The sequence below is a fragment of the Mixophyes fleayi genome, chromosome 2 (assembly GCF_038048845.1).
Source record: "Mixophyes fleayi isolate aMixFle1 chromosome 2, aMixFle1.hap1, whole genome shotgun sequence".
NCBI classification, from domain to species: domain Eukaryota; kingdom Metazoa; phylum Chordata; class Amphibia; order Anura; family Limnodynastidae; genus Mixophyes; species Mixophyes fleayi.
The window spans coordinates 268086037-268109153 of NC_134403.1; the positions used below are offsets into that span (position 1 = coordinate 268086037).

The window sequence follows — 23117 nt, forward strand, 5'->3', positions numbered from 1 at the left end:
AAATTCTTAGTGTGTGTGGAAAAAAAAATTCAGAACGGGCTGAAATTTGGTATACTAAGATGTTTTTAATTTGTTAATTTAATTTGTTAATTGTTAAAAGTGTTCATAAAGATTTTAAAAAAATATATATATATATTTCTTGAAGGAGAAGTGACAGTTGGGAGTGGTTGGTGGTTGCCGGGGGTGACAGTGGGGAGTGGTTGGTGGTTGCCGGGGGTGACAGTGGGGAGTGGTTGGTGGTTGCCGGGGGTGACAGAGTGAGAGGAGTGTGATATTCAGGACCGCTGAGAGAGATCTCTGTGTCTGGATAGACATCTGGACAGATGTGGCGATGAAAATGAAGGATGAGGTGATGGAGAAGAATGATGAGGTGGTGACATGTGGACAAAACCACGTTAAAAAAGGGCGCTTACATTGGGAAGTAACGCTCTTCCCCTGAGGAGGCCTGGGCTAGGCCCAAATGCATGACAAGAACCTTTTTAACACCTTAAGTAGCTTGATTTGACTAGAATGCATGAGTATCATGCACGGGTTAACTTGTGTATATATAGTACAAAGTGAATGCCTGCTAAGGTCATGCATCTTCTATATCTTCTGATGCATCACCTTCTAGTTTTAATTATAGGTCTGGTTATAAGCTTTAAAATAGGAACATCAAAGATTTAGAAGAAAGACATTGAGGCTGAAGAAGAACCAAATGAACCTTCATGTAATCCTGAGGAGAGTGTAAGAGTGTCCACCAGTTGTACATCTGACATTTCAGAGTCTGCCACTGTTATTTTGGGTGATGATCATGACTGCAGTGCTAACTGATGAGGGTGGAGTCTGAACCCTAATCCATTAGTTTGAGAGTGCCCAAACTAATCAAGCACCTTATCCACAAAAGTGATATTCTTTGTTGTTGAAGTGCCTGGTTTGTTAAACTATGCATGTCTTCTTTAATCTATAGAATAAGAGTGAGTGAGAAGGCCTGAGGACAATGTCATCTCCTTGTACCATTAAGAAATGCCAGGCTTCTTCGCCCACCTGTATCTTTTAATAAACCACCACCCTACTATCTATCTGTGGTGCTCTTTCCTTCCGTTTCATTTATGCCCAATACACTCTCATCTTACTAGTAGTAGGAAAAGTATCTTTGACTGTGGCTTATACCATTTTTTCATTGTATCTTTTTTTCAGCATTCAGCAACTGCATTGCACAAAACTGCAACAGCTGCAACACAATTATAATCTTCCATGATACCATTTGAAACAAGCTGTAGTATGAAGGTAGAATTCAACCCTCTATTTGCTTGAGGACAACAATAAGTCATTAAGATCTACGCAGCAAGAAGAGGGACATGTTACCTTACTCCAGCACATTGGAGAATCTTTTCGGTTTTATGCAACCTATTTAAACCTTTTGAGAAAGTAACAAGCGAAATGAATTCAGACAATAACAACCTAAGTCAAGTCATACCATTAACTAAACTAGTGTAAAAGAACCTAGAGATGCTGAACGAGTTTATGAAACCAAGTGATTCTGATAATTATTTTGTAGATCAAATTCTTTATTTGCTTCACCAGGACTCATGAGTTTGCAATATATTGAAATCAGATTACAATCTTTTTGTCGATCATGCTAGATTCATGATCAGGTTAAAATGAGATGTCCAATATTGTGCTGTCTCTGCAATGTATTAAACTGAAATACTCTGTTTGGTTCAGATACTGGAAACTTAAAATAACAATAAAGCAGTTAGCATCAAAGAGAATCCCTTTGAATACTGAAAGGAAGTATATTTGAAAGCTTGTACAGACTAGCTATGGCTTACCAAAGCTACCCACCTTCCATTGTGTAATATGAAGACTGTATAGAAAAATTGGCAACGTTGTAAGTGGTCATTGAATGAGGCTACTTCCCAACAATGTTGAAAAACTGGTATTAATAAAAAATTAACTACAATTTGTTTGACTATCAATTCCGACAATTAGTGAAAGAATCTGTAACGGTGGAATCACTGAAGTGCCTGATTTGCTAAATTATGTTCATGGCCTGTTTAATGTACAACATAAAGATGGATGGGAGAGCCCAAGGGTAATGCCATGTCCTTTTACTATTAAGAAATGATGGGCTTCGTAAAATAAAGACATAACTCTTCCTTGAGACTACAGATTTGGTCTTTAGGCAACAGAGAAAAAAATACCAGATTAATGTGTTTAATGATCAAAGCTTGCTTGGACCTGAAACAGATCCATTTCATATTGGGTGTGGGTAACATCTTCAGCCAACCATCTTGCTGCCGTCTTTGGTTAATGTTGCCAATTTTTGTCCATTGCTGCAATTGTAGCTTCATTTGCCACTACTCCATGTGGGCTTTTCAGAAAACTGCCACCTATCTGGGTTTGCTCTTCATATCTGCTTCATGCAATGCCATCTTCTAATACAAGGAAATCCTGGGCTATGCCAACCTGTATCATTTTGTCACGATCTGCTTCCTGCAGCTCCTGTCTGCCAGGTACTATGTTGGACATTTGCCTTGGTATGTATCCTGACTTTAGTACCACTGTTCCACCAAAGGGGCCACTGTGGTACTTAGACTGCTCTCTACCTGCCAGAGCTAGGCTCATTATGCCAGGATGCTTAACACCTGTCCTTGGCCTATAATAGCCTGCATGTCCCAGCAGCGTTTGCCAGATCATCTGTTGCCATTACCTGTGCTTCTTTGCCTGTATGTTATCCTGATTGATCTCCTGGTACTGACCTCTGCTCGTCCCTCTGTTTTGGCACCTGTTCCTGTGACCCCTGACTCGGCTTTGATTGTGACTCTGCTTCTGCCTAGTATCGTGTTGGACCGTCTGGCCCTGATCCTTGGCTTGTTTGACTCTTCTGTGTCACTGTGTATGCAATGTAATATTTACCCAGTTACCCAGCTTCCACAGTCTGAAGCAGCTAACCAGCTCAGTGCCGTAACTAGACATTTTGGTGCCCTGGGCGAGACAGGGCACGAGCACCCCCCATCTAAGTGGGAGTGGCCAACCTAATGTGGGTGTGTCTAGCACTTTACTGAAAGAATTCGTATATGTATGTATATATATATATATATATATATATATATATATATATATATATATACACATATGTATGTATATATACACACACACACAGTGGTGGGATTCCAATAAATTAACAACCGACTCTCTGCCCTAATGACTTTTTAAAGCATGCAAAAAATATATAGTGATAGGTATTCTAAAATTGTATGCACTTAATACTCAAATAAGAATTGTGATACTAAATTGTGTGTTTTATTTGTATAATAGGTCAATGTAACTGAAATACTACAGAGTATGGGTAGGTTGAAGTGAGTTTAATATATTGTGAAAAAAAATTGTGATGCCTTATCCTTGTCTCTGAAACAAGCATTGGTGGTAGATGGAGTTGAAATCCTTAGGGGAGAGAGGGGGAGAGGGAGAGGGAGAGATTTACCCTACATATGAGGACCTGCAGACACGGGAGGGGACAAACAGCAGACCTGAAGGAGAGTGCAGACACGACGCAGCAGTGCATGCCAGCGGAGCCTTTCACTCAAGATGTGCCTTTGACTTCTGCAGTGGAACGCAAATGCCGAACTTCCTGTCTGTGGAACGCACATGCGTTCCACTGCGGAAATCAAAGGCTTTTCTTATCACTGGTAACAGAGCTAGGTAGCGGGCGGCTGCTGTGCCCTCTTTAGGCTTGCGCCCTGGGCGATGGCACCGTCCGCACCACCCTAGTTACGGCTCTGTGTTGTCGGTAGTAATGATTTTTAATGCAAATTTTTTTTCTTTCGTTACACATGGACTACATGTATAGGTGGTCTGCAATTCATTCACACAAACCATCTTTGTAAATCATTTCATCCTTATTAAAATCATGTTAAATCTTTCAAACAAATATAATATTAATATGCTTCTTTACTTTGCTGAGGATTCTAGTATGAGACAAATTAATATGATTTTAGTTAAAATAGCAGAAATGTAAATATATTCACCATCCATCACATAGTCCTCAAGAGGAAAATCCTGAATATACAGTACTCAATTAGCTAAATAGCAGCTGGTGTTAAATTGGATGAAACCAGCATCTTCTAAGGGGCATTGTTATTCCTCCAGTGTTGACCTTGTGTCTTAATCAATTATATTTGGAACCATCTGTCTAGAAATTATTTTGTGGAGTTTAAAAATGAAAAAACACATTGACTATTCAACAGCTTCACTTTCTGGTGTGTTCAACTGCATATTAGAATTGCGGTCACAATATATTAGCATTTCACATTAGTCATAGCTAAAACAGTTCCAGTGATACTTCTGTTTAATCCCCTCTATATTATTATGAGCCTGGATTTACTCCTCCAGAATCCAGAAACAGATTAGTAGAGAAGGCAGACACAATTAGAAGCCAAAGGGAATCATGCAACATTTTAAGCTGTATTTTACAGAAGCGGCTAATGGATACATGGAATATATTTCTAATAGACGATGTGGAGACACGGGATGGGACAAACAGCAGACCTGGAGGAGAGTGCAGACAGTACGCAGCGGTGCATGGCAGCGGAGCCTTTCACTCAAGATGTGCCTTTGACTTCAGCAGTCGTTCCACAGACAGGAAGTTCGGTATTTGGAACTTCCTGTCTGTGGAACGCAAATGCCTTCCACTGCGGAAGTCAGAGGCTTTTCTTATCACTGGCAACAGAGCTAGGAAGCGGGCGGCAGCTGCGCCCTCTATGGGCTTGCGCCCTGGGCGACGGTACCGCCCGCACCACCCTAGTTATGGCTCTGTTCCAGCACCAGTATCTGCAGTAGTTACACCATTGTGTCTCCTGAGTCCTGACACCCGTGACTCCTCTGGTGCCTCCTGTCTCCTGAGTCCTGACACCCATGACTCCTCCGGTGCCTCATATCTCCTGAGTCCTACACCCATGACTCGTCTGGTGCCTTGTGTCTCTTGAGTCCTAACACCCATGACTCCTCCAGTGCCTCGTGTCTCCTGAGTCCTAACACCTGTGACTCCTTCAGTGCCTCGTGTCTCATGAGTCCTGACACCCGTGACTCCTCCAGTGCCTTTTGCCTATTGAACTATCCAGGTATCCTGATAACCGTGATTTCACCTGCCTCTCCGGCCTCAGTATCAGACTTGTCTTCCGGCCTCTCAGTACTGACTCTTGAACTTTATTATTGCCATTATCTGCATCTATTGTTACTGAGTTCTCCTGCTATTAATTGCCTTACCCTACCAAATTGCATCCTGAAACCTGTGTGCCGGTGTTTTATAAAAAACACTTCATTCACTATGCTTTCTCAATGGTCTTATATTGGGAATCCTAACCCATTTTCATAAACTGCTATCTTATTATCTATATGGGGTTGTTCTTCCTATTTGTTTAATTTGCATTCAAACCATATTCTAGTTGCAGAAACACACAACACTACATGAAGGCTAGACATCGGGTCTATTAAATAAGCAAGATAAAAGTCTATTTGGTCAATGAATGTAATGGAGAGAACAAGCTTTTGCAAACCAGCTCAACCATGGTCAAACATGCTTTCATATATCAAATATTAGAAATAAGGTAACACCTATCTTTGCTGCAGTGATGATCCATATCAAATAGACCATTAAAGGAGCATATGCAATTTCAATTCACTCATACACTAGTGCCAATGGGGAATGGCATTATTGATTATTGCTCATCAACTTGGAATTTTAGTTACACCTCGTAAACAAGAATAAGAAAAATCTAAACAAGGAGACCATCGACAAAAATACAAAATTAGAAGAATATAAGGAATTAGAATTAGAGTTCAAAAGAAGATTAGATAGATTAAAAAAAAGAACAAAATAAGGAATAAATAAATAAAAACCAAAAAAATAAAAACATACAGAAGAATAGTAAGGGACAACTACAGAAGTGTAATACATTAATTAATTCAAAATCAAGTAGCAGTAGTTTTATTAGAGCAACAATGTAACTATATAATATATATATATATATAAGGACACTTTGCTAACCAGTTAATGCACCAGAAGAGATTCCCAGATTAGGAAATCTACAAATAGGTAGACAATTCACAAAACCCATTGACTATGGAATATATCACAGGCCCAAAACGATGTACTCAATTAGCTACAAGTTCTTTTGAAAATGGTAGACAATCCTTGGAATTATCTAATGCTAATGTCACTAAAGTAGGAATACATACAGCACAAACCACTATAGAATTTACAAACAATTGTGCCAGCTTCACAACAGATTGAACACACACTGCCCTCAATACATTTTGAGAGAGGGAACACAATCTAGAATTACCCCAGGAAAGGTTAACCACACAATGAGGAAATAACCCACAAAAAAGGAAAAAAAACCAGCAAGTCAGACATGGAAAAAAGGTGACTAGATTTAGAAGAAAATATTTAAAACCAGCAACAGATATGTGAGGCATTTATAATCACAGCAACCTAAACTTAACATCTACTCAGTTTTCCCTCTTGAATTAAGGTCTTTCATTTGCCCAAAGGAACAAACTGAATAAACTGAACACATATGTTGATCTTCACAAATGTATATCTCCTTACCTTAAAGAAATATTTGCTAATGTAACTTTCATAAGCCGTAGCGATTTGCTTCCTTTGCCCCAGGGCTGCATCCCGGATGTCATGGCAACAGTCAGGACATGACTTCCACCCTCCTCGTCCTAGCCAACACCATGGGACAGCCGGGATGTTTAGTTAATTAGTGCCACCTCTCGGCAAGTGTGGTAGCCGGGCGCGTACGCATAGAGGATTTTCTATTAGGCAGCATCTGGGGCTCATTAGTGTGTTGCTGGAGCCTGGCTATTGACTTTTAGTATTTAAGGCAGGGAGGGCTTAGCCTCCCTGCCGGTTATAGCGTCTGTGTACTCCACTATTGCTAACCAGCTCTGCTCCTTGTTATCCTATGCATACCCTGCTCCTGACCCGATTCATGTTGTGACATTTGGCTTTGACTATGACCCTACTTGAATGCTGTGCCCTGTCCTCTGCCTGTTTACTGGATTATCCCTGGCGGCAACCTGTCCTGACCTTTGGCCTGTTCCTTGACTTACCTGCTCGCTACTGACCCACGACCTTTTGCCTGTCCAGGTACCTGCCTCCAGGATTCTGGTTTCCTCCACCCTGCACTATGGTATACTGATAAGATTTTACTACCCTAGATCTTAAGTCATGGGGGCATCCGAGTACCTCTGAACACCATCAGTTCTGTGGGAAAGGCGGCTGCTAACAGTGAAGACCTCTATTAGCTCGGTTCTAAAAGATTATCTAATAGACGTAGTCCCAAAAGTAAGCCAAACAAACACAAGAAAGATACTCATATCTAGAAAATACACATCATTTAAAAATTGCTCCATATTCTGTAAGTTCTGTTAAAGGCCATTTAATTACCACATTTCAAAAACTAGGGGAAAATTATATTGAAATATAGACATAAACAACATAAGACAATTCCCCAAACTTACTAAAGGGAAAAGAGAAGTCCTAAATGAACTCAAACACAACAATTCTGCAAATAAGGAAGGCTTGGTAGTTTTTCTGTAAAAGCAACATTTTTAGACCTACACAATTCTTTTACACAAAATAGATTAGAAATCTAAATAATACACCAGTAGATTGAAAGCTACATCCTTGCTGCCAGTAACCATTACCCAGTTTGCTAGACAATATGCCATCAGGACAATTTAAAAGACTCAGAAGGAAAAGCTCCAACACAGGTGTAATTATTGAAACAAAAATGTATTGAAAAAAGATACAATATTAACAAGGTTAATGAAGCATTCAACAAATATAATAACTCATCTAAGAGAGACACCAAACGCACCAATATATAGAATAACATGATATCTTTTATAACCATTTTTTACTATTCGGCAGGGATTTATTCAATCTATCACCAGCAAGTATTGGAATATCTTATACAAAGGCAGCACATTATCCACTATTTTCCAGATAAAACTTAAAGGTATAAAACCTAAAACAGAAACTTGTTAGTATTATCTAGGAAAACCGCAACAAATGAATGGATGTATAAAGCTAGCCATGTATTTTACTGTTGTGGTAAATGTATAGGCTTCCAGAGAGTGATCAACAATAGTACTAAATCTGTTATAAAAAAAATAATAATTATGTTCCAATATCACCAGTGAACCCTAGAAACCTACTGACTTTCCAAACATTTTACAAATCACACCTTGACCATGACCGTACTAGCCATACATTCCTAGAAATTCAAATAAAAATTTAAACTTATTGGGATTTTTACAAAATAGTTAATCAAAAGGTAACAAAGTGGATCTATAAATTTAAAAAGAACCTCTCAGCATTGACTTTCAATTAAATGTATTTATATACTGCAATTAAAACTAACCAGCATGATCTGTGTGGAGTAATGGTGTAGAAAGGAGGGACATCACAGCTTGTTTCAACCTGAGCAGCAGACAACCCATTTCCAGATCTATTGTCACCTACTATGACCCTTAAGAAGTATTAAGATTGTCTAATGTCTTTGATAAACTGATACTTCAATTTTGATGGTAGTTGTGATAGATGTATAGAACCAATTTTATCTTTGTAACATTGCTTGTTATCTTTATATACTTTAGGATGTGTATGTCTGTCATGTTTTTCAGTCATTTATGAAGTTTATCCATTATTATTCATAAAAGGGGGATTGCTCTAGAATTTCCAGTGAATTTTCAACATTTACTTTATGCCAAATTGACGAAAATGTTCGAGAAACAATTTACGGTTAGTTTGAGCATTTGTAGTTAAAATGCTATGAATACTATGTCACGCCTGAGGATCTGTCTGTACCCAGACTGGGTTGTGTCTCTGGAGCTGGACTGGTGACTATGTGGACAAAGTTGAGTGGCCTGATAATGTTCCTCTGCATGTAGTGAATGGACTGGGGCAGATGGTGATTACACTAGCAGAGAAGAGGAAACAGAAACTGGACTGTTGGACCGGACTGGAACCAGAATGCTGGACCGGACTAGAACTGGAATGCTGTAACTGGAGTGCTGTAACTGTAATGCTGGAAGTGGATTACTGTAACCAGACTGGAACCAGAATGCTGTAACCGGAATGCTGGAAGTGGATCACTGTAACCAGAATGGAACTGGAATTCAGTAACCGGAATACAGTAACGGGAGTGAAACCAGAATGGATGGAATCAAACTGGAGCTGGAATGCAGACTGCACTGTCTGAGCTGGATTAATAGCAAGACTGCAGACTGCTGAGAACCAGGTTGGTGTCTGAAATACAACATTGCACTGGCAACAGGTAAGGGCTCCAGGAAATCTTTCTATAGTTGTTGTTGATTTCTGATTGGAGACTGCAGTCAGCTGGGCAGAAGCATCACTCTGAGTTGCTGTGATGGATCAGGTGAGTATATCCAAGATGGCAACTCCCATGGACTGGTTTTGGAGGGAATCTGAAATTTAGGCTGTTATCACCTGATTGGCTGAGAGAAATCATGTGACCGAATCCAAGATGGCCATGCCCATACTCTGATTCTGGGGGGATCTCTGGAGTAGACACAGACTGGACAGCATCTTACAGGGAGATCTGAAACCAGCAGAGCCTGAGGACCGCAGGGACAACTTGGAAAGGCAGCGAAGAGGTAAGTTACAGAACCTGAGAGCCTGGTGTGTGACATTCTAACAGTAAAGTAGGTTCAGTTTTAGTAAATTAATGTATCCATAGTATATTAAATATTTATTGAAATGAATACTTATTCTTCCTATAATCACTAAATATTGTCTTTGTTTAAATATGTCCACCATCTATAGTATCCTGGGGAAAGTTAAGCAAAAGTAAGTAAGGCAAAACCATGTTGCATTGGAGGGGGAGGTAAATTTAAATGTGATGGCATATTTATATTTGGGGTAGGGAATGTCCTAAATCAACTTTAAATTTTAGTGTACAAATAAGCTATCAAATATTTATGTGCTACAAGATAGTATTTTCCATATGTGCAAAATAATAAACTAATTTGCACTCCTTGTATTGCAACATGGTTTTGTCCAGAAAACTTGAGTAAGAAAACTTACTGAATATTTTGCTTAAATTTCCTTAATGAATCAGGCCATTGATTATGTATTTCAACATTATTCTTAGTTAACCACTAACTAACACCTTATTTAATACAATTAATATGATTTATTAAAAAATTATTACTTTTTATCGAACATTTATTTCAGTTTAAATTATTATAAATTTAGTATAAATTATTACCCTTATATAAACACAGCATATATTATATTTACTATTCCCTGAGGAAATAAGGTTAATACTGATTAAATGCATTGGGACATTTAATTATACATATTTACAGTACAAAGAGCTCTTTTTGCTATAGGCCCACCCTTGTACTCTCCCACCAATTGCCAGGGTCTCTAGAGGAAAATGCAGGGATCACTCCCTGGTTCTTGGCAAACATTCCACCCTGCAGAAAAAGAAAATGATTGCTAAAGGACTAATTGTTTTATACCCACAATACCAACAATATTTATTTCTATAAAACCTGGAGTTGACTCTTTAGTGGAAAGATAAGCCCCATTAGCTACCCACCCATCAATATATCTCCAGTCCTCATTGCAATAACACAAGTCACTGAAAAATACATCATCATAGAACTGGTTGAGTTAATCATTATAGTATGGAATGTCCTGCAGTTTTGATCTCAAATCCAAATCAGCAGTGTAGCAGTTTGCAAATGGCACAATTAAATGCACTTTAAAAACATCTGGCCTTTTAATGTGCGCTTGTGGTTTTCAGATCCAAACTGAAGTATTTATCATCCTGTGGTCTCAAATGTGAAATCTCAAACCACATCCAAAGTGTGGCAGTTTCCAAATCCCCAAACTGCGTGGTAAAACAAATTGTGAAACATCCATTTGTACATTGAGGCTTGCCTACGTGAAGTGCCTAGTGAGATGGACTGTGTCCAGCTTAATCAGTCAGGCAGGTGGCAGGTGCTTGTCTTGTTAAATAAAAAAATAAATAACTTACAGAAAAGTACCCCTCCTCTCCTAAGTATCAAAACAGTTTGGCCTGCTCAGCATTGGGATCTTCTAGAGGGGCCTGAAAAAGTGACAGGGTCCCTCACCTAGAGAATAAGAAAAGTACATTGTCCCTCCTTGTATTCCTGCACATTTAAAAATTAAAAAAGTAGAATGTCAACCTTTTGTGGCACTATAAGTGCCAGCATGCAACGACGGCTCAAGGGTATTATTGTATGCTGGTGCTCATAGAATTACAGCATTCACATGGGTGTCAGTGCATTTCTGCACTTGTGGTGTCCCAATAGTGATCAATAAAATTCAGAAATTTGTTGACAAATAAAATAAAAAGTCACCCAATAAATAAAGTCACCCAATAAATAGTCACCCAATAAATAATTTCACCCAGCAAATACTTTTAAAACGTCTTTCTCTCATAGTCCACTGAAGATCCAAATGGATAGCCCTACTAAGCGATATTCACTGATTATAATATATTATCTGCTGTTGGATTTCAATATGCTGAAGTAACCAACCAATGACCTTTAACCATATTTTTGAAATCTAACAAGTTAATTATATATATACTTGCTGTGTAAGTAATGTAATATTCAAGGAATTAGTGTTTAACTTTGTATTACAAGACAATCATCTCCACTGTAAACATATTTTTCTTGCCATCTCAAAACCTTATTTTTCTAAAAAGTAATAGTGATAAAAACGTATTGTATTCAATTAAAAACAAATTGCATCAGACTGGTTTTTCCATTGTCTTTTCTATAATGCCCTATTGTTTCTTTTCCATTTCACTTTCTTAGCTATAATTTACTTAATAAAACAGAATTGACTCAAGTTCTTTACACTTTCACTAATCTGAACAGACAGACATTCAAATTGTTTCATATCCTTCTCCAAGCTGATCTCCATTAATCACAAGAAAAGTACAATACAATTGTTATTTTATTAAGGCAAAACACATTGTTTTTAAGATGATCTGCCAGTACATGCTTTCTAAGACTTTTCGGTACAATACCAGCATTAATATAGTAATGACCCATTTACATATTAAATATTCCAAAATCAACTTCATATGTTGTTTGAACATCTCACATCAATCTCTGTTATATTCTTCATGCAGATTGATGTCTCAAGGTTTCCCAAAGTGCTCCTTGATATAAGGAATAGGGCACAGTGGATTATGGAATATGGAATGCTTTATTTGTTGGAAAAAACTGAGGTATTGAGTGCTCCCTCCATCTGGACATATATATTGCAGCAAACAGCGTCAATGAAGTCACAAAAGTCCAGTGTTTTCGGTACAACTGACCTCAGCCAGTTTTATTAAGTTATTCAAAAACAAACAAAAGATAAATAAAAGGCCTTGTGTCACAATATTCGTAATACTGAGACCTACCCACTGGTAATGATGCTGCTAGTTTAGGAAGTGTGGAGTCTAAACGTGGCTCTGGTCTTCACCAGGGACCCCTGCAAAGGCTGTTTGGGGTTCACTGCAGAGACACGCAGATTGCAGCCCTCCCAGGTAGCCACCAGAGAGGTAGAGAAAGAATTGGTGTGGTCATACAATCCGGGGTCAGAACCGTGCAGAAGACTCAAGTACCAAAGGAACAGACAAAGGCAGAGTCAGGGAGTTCAGAGGTCAAACTAGGAGATCCAGATATGCCAGAAGGAGAATCCAAGTGCAGTGTCAAGAAAGCCAGGTCGGTAACCAAGACGACAATCAGAGTGATGGAATTCAGATAGGAACACTGCAGTATAAGGGGACCTTGATACTGTGGCACCCTAATGGTGCCAGGGAGTCCCTAAAATAATACATACTGCTATCTGATTGGCAGTGAGATTGGCGGTCAGAATCCGCTGACCGCCGACAGGAAGAAGAGGAGAGTGTCCTGTTGCCTAGCAACAGAGCTGCGAGTGAGCTGCACATGTGCCAGTAGCCACCGGGACAGGAATAAATTGACGTGTCCCGTTGCTAGGCAACAGGATGCGATTTCCCAACAAAGGAAGGCGTCTGACCCCAGCACTTCCTGAATGTGCGGGGACGGCGCCTGACACCTTGCCTGTCCGGCACGAACTAAACATTCAGCAACACCCTCTCTCAAGTGTGGGGCCTTGTGTCTTGGATACATACCAAACATAAAGCTATTTGCTCACCATTAGCACAGTAGCTCTCGGGAGCTATCCAACCTCCTCTCCAGTTCTGAGAGAATGACTAAACTGGTTTGCAGCCTTTTATTGGCACCACTAAGGTACAATTTCTGCTTACCAGCAGACACACTGGTAACCTGAAAGACACGGTTACAGGCCTAATGAATGGAGCCCATCCTCTCTTTCCATCCATTACACCAGAGAACCTTACCATATTTTTCCACAGATAGGACATACATTTTGGGAAGCTTTTCCCACACACAAAAACAATCTCTCCGGTGTTTTAATGCACACAAGGCAAAAAGCCTGGGATATATCCCTCTGCCATTCAGAATCAATCCAGTAACTCTGTCACAATAAAAATATATATGTAAAAACTCTCAGCCCTGTCTGTTTCCACATAATTGACATGCTTGCTAAAAAGCAGTTTACGCTAAGATTTGTCTATGAGGTAATCTATTCATTCTTTCTGGGCAGAAAGCCAATTAAGATGGGAGTCAGTGAAATGACTCTCAATGTAAACATATTCCAAAGTCCTAGAGGTTTGCTCAAACTATTGTATACCTTGAAAAAATTTTGCCCACTCCACCATATTTATCAAGGTGTCCCAGAGATAAGCCTTAAACGAGTCCCAAGCTATTGCGGGCTTCACCGTGTGGGTTTTCACGGCAAAAACTCTTCCCATTGAGCAACCAACTCAGAACCAGCAACCATGAGAGACAACCAGAACAGATACACATCTGGAATTCAATATGTGAGTGGCATGATAGGCCGGGTTAATATGGGGCTTTTTAAGTAAGTGAACCTTACTCCACTCCAAATGCATTTCCAGAAAACATATAATATCAGAATCATAATGCTTAACATACCTAAACACCAATGAGCGCTTTATTTTATTGTTCAAACCACTAACATGAAACAAAGCATGAACGTTTCACTAAGCATGAAACAAGAGTAGAGGTGAAATGTCCATATGCAGGAGAGTTCACAGTACACAATCCCTGAGAGGATCAATGAGGAGCATTATTATCCAGCCAGATGACAACAGCCTGCGGAGAATCATAAAAAATGAGTGATGTCCAGGGCCGGACTGGGACTAAAAATCAGCCCTGGCATTTAAAGCACACAGGCCCACCGGCCATGGGCTCCATGCACGATATTGTTGCACGCGGATGTGGCGTCGCTGGTGCAGTGCAACATGAAGCATTGGCACAATCTTATGTATCACGCTTAGTCTTATGTCTACCCTGATCATTTCCCTTGTGGTGCAAAGCACCTGCAGCACCAGGAAAATGTATAAAACCATAATGTTTAAAAAAATATATACAAAATTAGTGTTTCTTAACCCAGCGGTACTTTACTATAAATGATAGATCTTAATGAAAACAAATAATGCAACAAAAAACAAACCTAACTTTATATTGCATTTTATTTTTCCTTCCCCCTACAGCACCTTTTTCTATACATACCAGACTGCAGGGCCGGTGCAAGGTTTCTTGGTGGTCTAGACAAAGCTTCAACCCTCCGCCTATCTCACCATTAATCCCACTTGCTTGCCCCTCACACACTGGACACTTGTAAAATAATAATAGTAACTCTTACCTCCTCCTGGCTGGCGGTCAAGGCTGCTGTCCAGGTGCACAGATGGCTGATGCAGAATGTTGTCCAGACTTCACTACTGCCCAGTAGCAAACAAAGGATATCTAGAGGGGAAGCTCCAAATGTTACATTTTGAAACAATAAACCAAAACCAATCGCTCACCTGTTACACACTATGTCTCCCCCTGCTCACCAGATTTTCTCACACATGCCACCCATACCCATCAGCTCTTGTGACACATGTCACCTCCATTCCACCAGCTTTTCTCACATGCCCCCTGCCCATCAGTTTTTCTTTCAAATGCACCCCTGCTCTAGGTGTCCTAGCCAGATTTTTCCACACACATCCACTGCCCACCAGCTTTTCTCAAACATGCCCCCTGCCAAACAGCTTTTTTTCTCACATGCCCTCTTGCCTATAAAATTTTAAATAAGCAGCTTAGTGCTGTATGTTTTACATTTAGATTACCTTTATTTATGTGTTAATGTATTCTGCAGATTTAAATTAATTCTACTAATAGATAGCAACAGGGGAGAGCCCAAATACTAATAAAATAAATGGTAGCTGAAACCATAAGTTCCTTTAAATTAACAGTATGTAACTTATGGGGATTTCTGAATGTAGCCTCCCCCTTCCCCCATTTTCTTGAGCAAACCCCCCCATTTTTCCAAGCCCCCTCTCCATCTATTTTCTGGTGTCCTCCCTCTCTCTATCTCCCCTCTACACTGGTTGGAGAGATGCATATTAGGCAGTGCTGCAGCATTTAAGCGCTATGACTGGGAAATAGCGGGCAGGTGATCGCAGCGCTAGTTAAATGCTGTAACGATGGTTAATGTGTGTAGATGTTGTGTATAGTGCACTTGCAAATGATTCAGTCTGTATTAAAATAACCCATAGGACTGCAATGGGATATAGATCATCAGCTATTTATATGGATATTGATTGTCTGAAAAAGGAGATGCTTCAAATAGCTAATGGGTGCAACGAGTGCCACTATAATAAGTATATCTTAAGGATGACCTATAGCTGCAAGCTACAGGTGTAGTGTTTGTCACTTATGGTAAAAGGATATCTCAAGAGTGGCCTAAAACCACAAATTAGGTGAAGCAAATACTAAGAACATAAATTGCAATTGATGATAAAAAGGTGACCAAATAGAAGGGCTCAAATTGGTGCAAGTTATTCTATAAAAAAATATTATTTAATCATTCAAATTAAGTTAAAACAAACAGTAAACAATATATAATATACAGCGGTAGAAAGCATCTGTCCATAACAAAGACTCCAGCCTAAGAAGCTGCTGTAAACTTTTTTCACATCGATCATCGATAAAAGAATTAGACAAACTCACCTACCTTACTTATTGCATTTTGATGAAATAGACGGACATCTCATAAATTGTATAGATTAATCCAAATGGTGGGTGTATAGCCCAAATACTTGCTGTTTATTTGCTGTCCATATGAGTCCTCCTTGATGTCGGCATGTGGAACGAGCGTTGAATGTTGCCATTTCTTGCTGAGATAGGACGGAGTCCGGTGTGCGTTCCACTGTGGAACGCACAGGCAGTTCCTCTCTGCTGTGAGGAGCGTGCCCTAATGTGTTCATTCTTAGTCACTGAGTATCTCATATTACAATCAATATCCCCATACAATCCCATAGGCTATTTTAATACAGATGGAATCAGTTGTAAGTGCCCTATACACAGCATCTACACACATTAACCATAGTTACAGCTTGGCCGCACAGATGCTGGGACCCGACATGGCAGTTATGACCCGGAAGTATTGGCCAACCTGCACCGGCCCATCTATCCCACGGCCCTTCTGGCATTTGCCAGAACTGCCAGATGGCCAGTCCGGCCCTGGTGATGTCTTCCACCGCCACCCGTAGCCAGGCCCGGAAGAGCATGGCATAGGGTAATTGAAGATCACACAATCGTCTCTTGACTAGTAGGAATTGAGCTCTATTCTTCTGAACATCAATAGAGACATCTGGAACATCTAGGAAGACAGCCACCCTTTAGTTTTAGTACAGCAGATGAAAGGTATGTCCTTGAAATTAAGAGGTTTTGCAATTAAGGTACACGGGGGAGCACCTGGCGGTGATCTCTGATTAGAAATGCAAAGAACTCAAGAAGGTTTTCGGGCTATCTCCATCCACCCCTTCAGGGAGGCCACACATCTAACATTATTTTGGCATAAGTACCCTTCATTGTCTGAGAACTTTTCTTTACAGTAGACAATTTGTGACTCCAAATTGTCAAGTTGCAGTTTCATTGGTGCAGTAGTATCGGCCAGAGTGGAAATGCGAGCCTCTACTTCACCTACTTTCATCCTTAGTTTTTGCATATCTTGGTTCAATAAGGACAAATCGACCTATAGCTCCCCTATTTTGTCCATCACCCTCTTTTCAGAGGAATTAATGGCAGCACCTTTAGCAAGGTAATTGCAGGAGCATTGGATGTCTGAGGCTCCGCCACAGGTTGAGGCCCCTGAGGGATAGTTTGTGGCATCTCCGCAGAGACAGCAGACAACCTCGTAAATCAGCCCAACCTGCTAGAGGCAGTGGTATGAGAATTTTTGCCCATATTGAGTGTTATTCCCATAGAGCGTTAGGAGTCAAAGGTGAAAGATAACACGCTATCAGCAGGCAAGGCCTCAGCAAAGGGTAGGTGGGGTGGGTACTGAGACCCAGTTGGTTAAGTTTTAAAGTGAATGTATTGTATGGACTTATGTGTCCTGAGAGAGACATAAGGGCAAGAGAGAACAGCTAGCAGATAGTTGTATATAGTCCTAAGTGCACTGTATACTGCCTGCCCAGGAAATTGCTGAAAAGGCTGGCAGATGAAGCACTCAACACTCAATGGAGTTTGGAAGCAGGCATTGCCGGAAGAGCGCTGCCTGGCCAGAGAAGGAGAAAAGCGAAGGCACATACACCAGGGATCCTGAGGGTGAGTGAAGACTTCCACCGGCGCGGGCTCCAATATGGCAACTGGAACAGTCAGAAGCGGGAAGGAAACCCACAGATCCCAGGCCTGGTGACTAGCAGGCGGATAGGACAGTGCAGCAGACCTCTTCCAATTTTTTGTTCAAGGTGACAGCAGGTAAGTAGCGCTGGTCACCAATGACACTCCTCCACCGACGAAGCAGTGAGGGATGAAAGAGAGCACATGGGACTCACGGACCTTGAAGACAGAGAGCAAGTACAGATCCTCCAGAGAGAGATATTACAGGGAAATGCAAGGTACTCAGACAGAGCCACAAGTCAACCGGAGAGGAGGTAGCTGTGAATGCTTCTCGTTGAGCAACTAGGCTATGCCCCCATCAAAAGCGACTTTACTGATCCATATGTCTTTAGAAACCGGAGCACCCAGATGAACACAAAAAAATGAGTAGGACACACAGACTCCACAAAAAAGAGCCCTGTTTGGAATCAAACTAATGACACCAATGCTGTGAGCCAGCAATGCTAACTACTGCACCCCCGTGAGTTAGTTCATAGTTCGCCTGCTTTCACAGTTTAAAATTCTTAATCCACAGCTTCATAGATTCCGCTTAGGGGACAAAATATATTATTCTCTTGTCGGTTGACTTTTTTTTTTAATTGTCATTCTCTCTTCTAGTACTTTCTCCTTTCTCCTTTCCTCTCCCAGTTACACCTGACTCTTCCTGTAAAACATTTTCATTGTCAGAGAGTAAATGGTCTCTGACACAGAACCCCAGCAGAAGGCCATCAAGCACATAAAACACATTACACAATAAACATGGAATTAATAAAGAAATATATAACTATGAATTCCAATTGTCCCTTCACCACTTATATTTCAAAGAAGAAATGTGTAGAAGAAGCAGTCAGGAGACAATGGAAGAAGGCATTAAGGGGGAAAAACAAGGCAAGGGAGAACACATAATATACATGGGGTGGATTGGGTGTTATAGGATCCCTAGAAAAGCAGTCAGTGCTGGCAGAACGTCTCTTCTATTATCTGGCAAGTTAAGTTTGACCTTTATATAATGCATTTACAATTATTATTTCATATCATGTGCTAGTACAATCCAAACATATGCAATAAAGCTGCAGAGTTGACAAGTATCCTAAATTTCCAGAAATGCCCCCAGGTTTCCAAAATTTGTCTCTATATCCCTTCAATTTTTTGTTATTGGTAATATCTTATCTCTTAATATTGACCAAATGCACAGTACAATTCCTTTTCTTATGTAAACAGAATGCAATTTTCAGTGCCTATTATTATTCTAAACTTCTTAACTAAATATTTAGTACCGTGGAGTTTTAAAATGCAAAAAAGCACATTATAGTCAGTTGTGGTAATAAGGATTTTAGATCAACAAGGTCCACCAAGACAGTACCACAGATAATGGGCCTGATTCATTGAGGAACATAAACGCACATAGTTGTGTAATTTGCGCAAAATCATGCTCATAAATGGACTATACGCTAGTTAGCGCAAGAACATCCAATTCATCTTTGAGCGTAAAGGACACTTATGTCAGCCTACGATTTCATTGGCAGAACGGGGAAGGGAATGGGCGTTTGCACGTAGTCAATGTAACGACGTGCCAAGTTTGAGCGCACGCAGTAGCGTCCGATTCAAGCTTTGGGCATCTCTAAGGTACGTGTTTGTCTGTTGTATCACTTGCACCAGCTATAGGACAGGTGTAAGTGCTGAGTGATAGTGATGACAGTCGCGTATGCATGCTAAAACATGTGTTTGCAGTCAGGAAAAACTGTAAATATGCATTTTATTTACAGTTGACATTAATAACATCATGATAAATGTATTTTATTGGGGGGGTGACATTTTTTTTATTACTGTTCTTCATCAATGAATATATTATTAACAGGTAACAATAACTGAATCATTTTTTCTCTGTGCGTTCTGTTGGAACTTTATGTTCCACATATTTATTGGACGTATCCCGCAGTCGACGAAAAGCATACCTAGGCCCGTATTCAATAAGAGTTGTTTCTTCAGATCCACTAATTGTTGAATATTGAGGTGTTATTCCCGAATTACGTGTGGTTTTTGTTTTAAAAAACACAATTAAGTTAGTTTTGTATGCCTTAATGAATCAAGCCCAATATGTTTAGATATATAAGATCAATAGCAAGGTGTACCTAGAAATTATTTTAGAATGCTTATTAAAAGTGTGTAGCTGTATGTGTTGCAAATATTTTGAAGTATTGGTATTAACCTTAAAGTTGGTGCTGCCTATATAGAGCGATTATTTTTCCTCATCATGAGAAACACAATTAAATTTGTAATCAAGTAATAAAAATTTTAAAAGATACTAAATAAATATATAAGAATGTCATGTACCTTCAGAAACAGCCACGATAACAGTGTAATAAAAGCCACCATTGTTGATCCCAATGCCACACCTGTAGGTTCCAGCATCTTTGTGTTGCAGACTTGTCATATTTATCATGAAATTACCCCTGAAATCCTGAAGATGAGTCCGGTTCATGTGGCCTTGTGCAATAAAAGAAGTGGTGGAAATGATGGTGTCACAATTACTTTTGTGCATCTTGCACCAAAACTTCCTCCCATGGATGTTGGCGGATATGGTATTGTAGTAGCATGATATTGTCACAGATCCTTCTAGTGCTCCCGTAACTTCACTTGGTCCAAACAGATAACCAGATGTCGCTGTATAATGTAAATAGGTTAGCTGCACAAATCTAAGTGATTAACTTCTTAAATAGAAAAAGTTCTTGCATTACAGTGACATTTCTAAGATCTAGGTGATGTGTAAAACTAAGCCTTTTAATTAAATGGATTTTGCCTGAATGTGCACAGGGCACATTTAAATATCTGGTAATTGTCCTAAAATACATATTTAAATTGCTGTCTCCTCTAAAAATTAGGTGTGTTTTTAATTGTAAGAAGACTTGTAAGAAGATATACAAAGTTGTTCATTTTTCCATAGGATTAAGCTGCTATTAAAAATGTACAGTTTGCTAAGTGTCTTGCGATGACCATAGCAACCACAGTCACATTACATATGACTTTGTGAGCAGAGAGAGTTTTGAATGTTAATAGTATAAAACCGCTTTGCCTTCCTCTGCCATCAGATGACCACCAAGGATATTCCTGACTGACTGACACAGGATAGACACACTTATTTTGCAGTAGCTGCCATATACATTTGCCAAAAATATTAATTTTGCACTGGGGACACTGAAGTATAGGACAGCCTCTTGGAAAAATGACAACTTCATGTTAAAAAGGTACAAAATTTGCTGTTCAGAGTGGGATTGCACCTTTAAACTGGCCAATCTATTTACTGTTTAGTGCAAGTCAATGCAAATATCTAGCATTGTATTGAATTGACAAAAAAATCCTCCAAACTTTTCTTTATGACTGCTTTCCTTTCAATGTAATTAATTAACAGGTTATTGCTTTCAAAGCATTTTACACAAACCCACCTTGAATGAGAAATGAACACAGAATAAGTATTTTCATGTTGATCCAATATCGCTAATCCTGGATGAAATGAAAAATCCAATGAAATGCTGTATTGTGGACTCAGTTTTTACACCACTGTCTATTTCTGACAAGAAAAAAAGGAAGAAGTTAATGCTGTTCACAGCCAAATATTAACTCTATAGAAGAAACAACAGCAATCATATGCAGTACACCATAGTGAATGCATTAATATACAACATCACTTATCAAAGCCAAAGCAATAACAGATCAGCATGGTTATATTGACTTATTTCATGCTTTACTTTGAGTTGGCCTCATTTTATTTATAATTTTGTTTTGATAGTACAAAATAATTTTTTCTTAATCTCCAATCTGATTAACATTTTACAGATCAGGCGTCATGCATTTAAACACAAATGTTCACTATATATTTTATTAATTTTACTCAATTTTTCTACATAATTATCCAGAATTCCCCACTGTTATCTATGCCTACAATTAGATATTTACAATTTCAGAACTGTTTTGTAAATATGTGCCTCATTTTGCATTTATCCTCCAAATTTCGCCAATGGAACTTGGCTTCACGTGTTCCAAATCCTAGCACAGCTTACAGTACAGCAGATTGAATTGACTGTCATTGCCTCAATTTTTAAAATACAGTGTGGAATGGCATTGCATGGAATGGTGAAGCAGTGCGGAACTCAAAGATTTCCAGAATATCACATCTTTGTGAAACAGCCTGTTCCTCTGCAAAATGCAATTTGCACAACATTACACCGTGATTTTGCTCATCTCTATCTACTGTATATCTCAAATAAATAAATGGCTGGATTGACGAGAATTAGTATATAACACCATTTTGCCACTGAATGTCCATGCTATAGGTACTGTATAACTTGACATATAAAATCTTAACTGTGATGAATACCTTCAACTATTTGTAAATAATTAATATATGAATGTCCAAATCTTACCTTATTGTAATTAATTAGCTTTAATCAAAGAAAGAAAGAGCATGAAAAATCCAATTAAATAATTTAAAGTTGATAGTGAAATTGATTTTCATTTATCATTTTCCTCCATTTGAAGATTTTCAGCCGGTAATGACAGAACTGAACATTTAGAAAGACAAAATATTATTCAACTGCCCACATGTGTCACGTGATTTTAGTGCAGATTATAGTATGAATGGAAAATGAAAGTCCCTGTTATGGATGTTAGTTCTCCTTACCATTGTTCTCTTTTAAAATGAGTTGTGTAATCAAAAAAGATTACAAAAGATTAATGATTTTCCAGCTCCTATGAATGTGTCTCATTCATATTTCCAGATGAGGTACTTATGTTTTTGTAATTATACTTTTAGCTGTTTTGTTGATTGTGTGCTAACAAAAATACATTGCCCAAAAAATTATAAAATGGACAATAATAATAATAATGATATAAAACCTATATGCAATAACTTTAGATGTATCTCTAGCATTGGGGTAAGTGTCCCAGTATGGCTCTCTACATGTTTATGGAAAAATTACATCTGATTGCCAAAGACAATCGGTTCCATATGTAAAGTGATCATTATATAGGTGTATTTTGCCTTCACTTACTCTAATTTTCTTTTTGAGAAACCCAATTGGATATCAATGAAACGTCAGGATCACTGAGTTTTCTGTTCTGAGGTAGTACTCTGGATGTTTGCTGGCCAATATTAACTGAAATCAGGCACTTTTGCACTATTGCTATGAAGAGTTGGTTTTTTTAATACATGAATGAATCAAAAGCCTGTAACTAATGCATTTTATGTAGGGAAGCTGTCATAATCTATTATATTTTATTGTAAAATGTTG

The 23117-nt window shown here is 39.1% G+C and overlaps 1 protein-coding gene across 5 annotated transcripts in view; it reads right to left on the reverse strand.

Annotated features, from left to right (window-relative positions):
* LOC142138982 (uncharacterized) overlaps nucleotides 1–22371 on the reverse strand; it is a 114636-nt gene extending 92265 nt beyond the window's left edge. For all 5 annotated transcript variants that reach the window (XM_075196170.1, XM_075196169.1, XM_075196171.1 and 2 more), the window contains exons 1-3: nucleotides 22251–22371; nucleotides 21273–21397; nucleotides 20164–20493 (exon numbers count right to left, since the gene is read on the reverse strand). In XM_075196170.1, coding sequence (XP_075052271.1) covers nucleotides 20164–20493; nucleotides 21273–21309 — 367 coding nt within the window. In that variant the 5' untranslated portion in view covers nucleotides 21310–21397; nucleotides 22251–22371. The remainder of the gene's footprint in view (nucleotides 1–20163; nucleotides 20494–21272; nucleotides 21398–22250) is intronic.
* Between the last annotated feature and the right edge of the window lie 746 nt (nucleotides 22372–23117).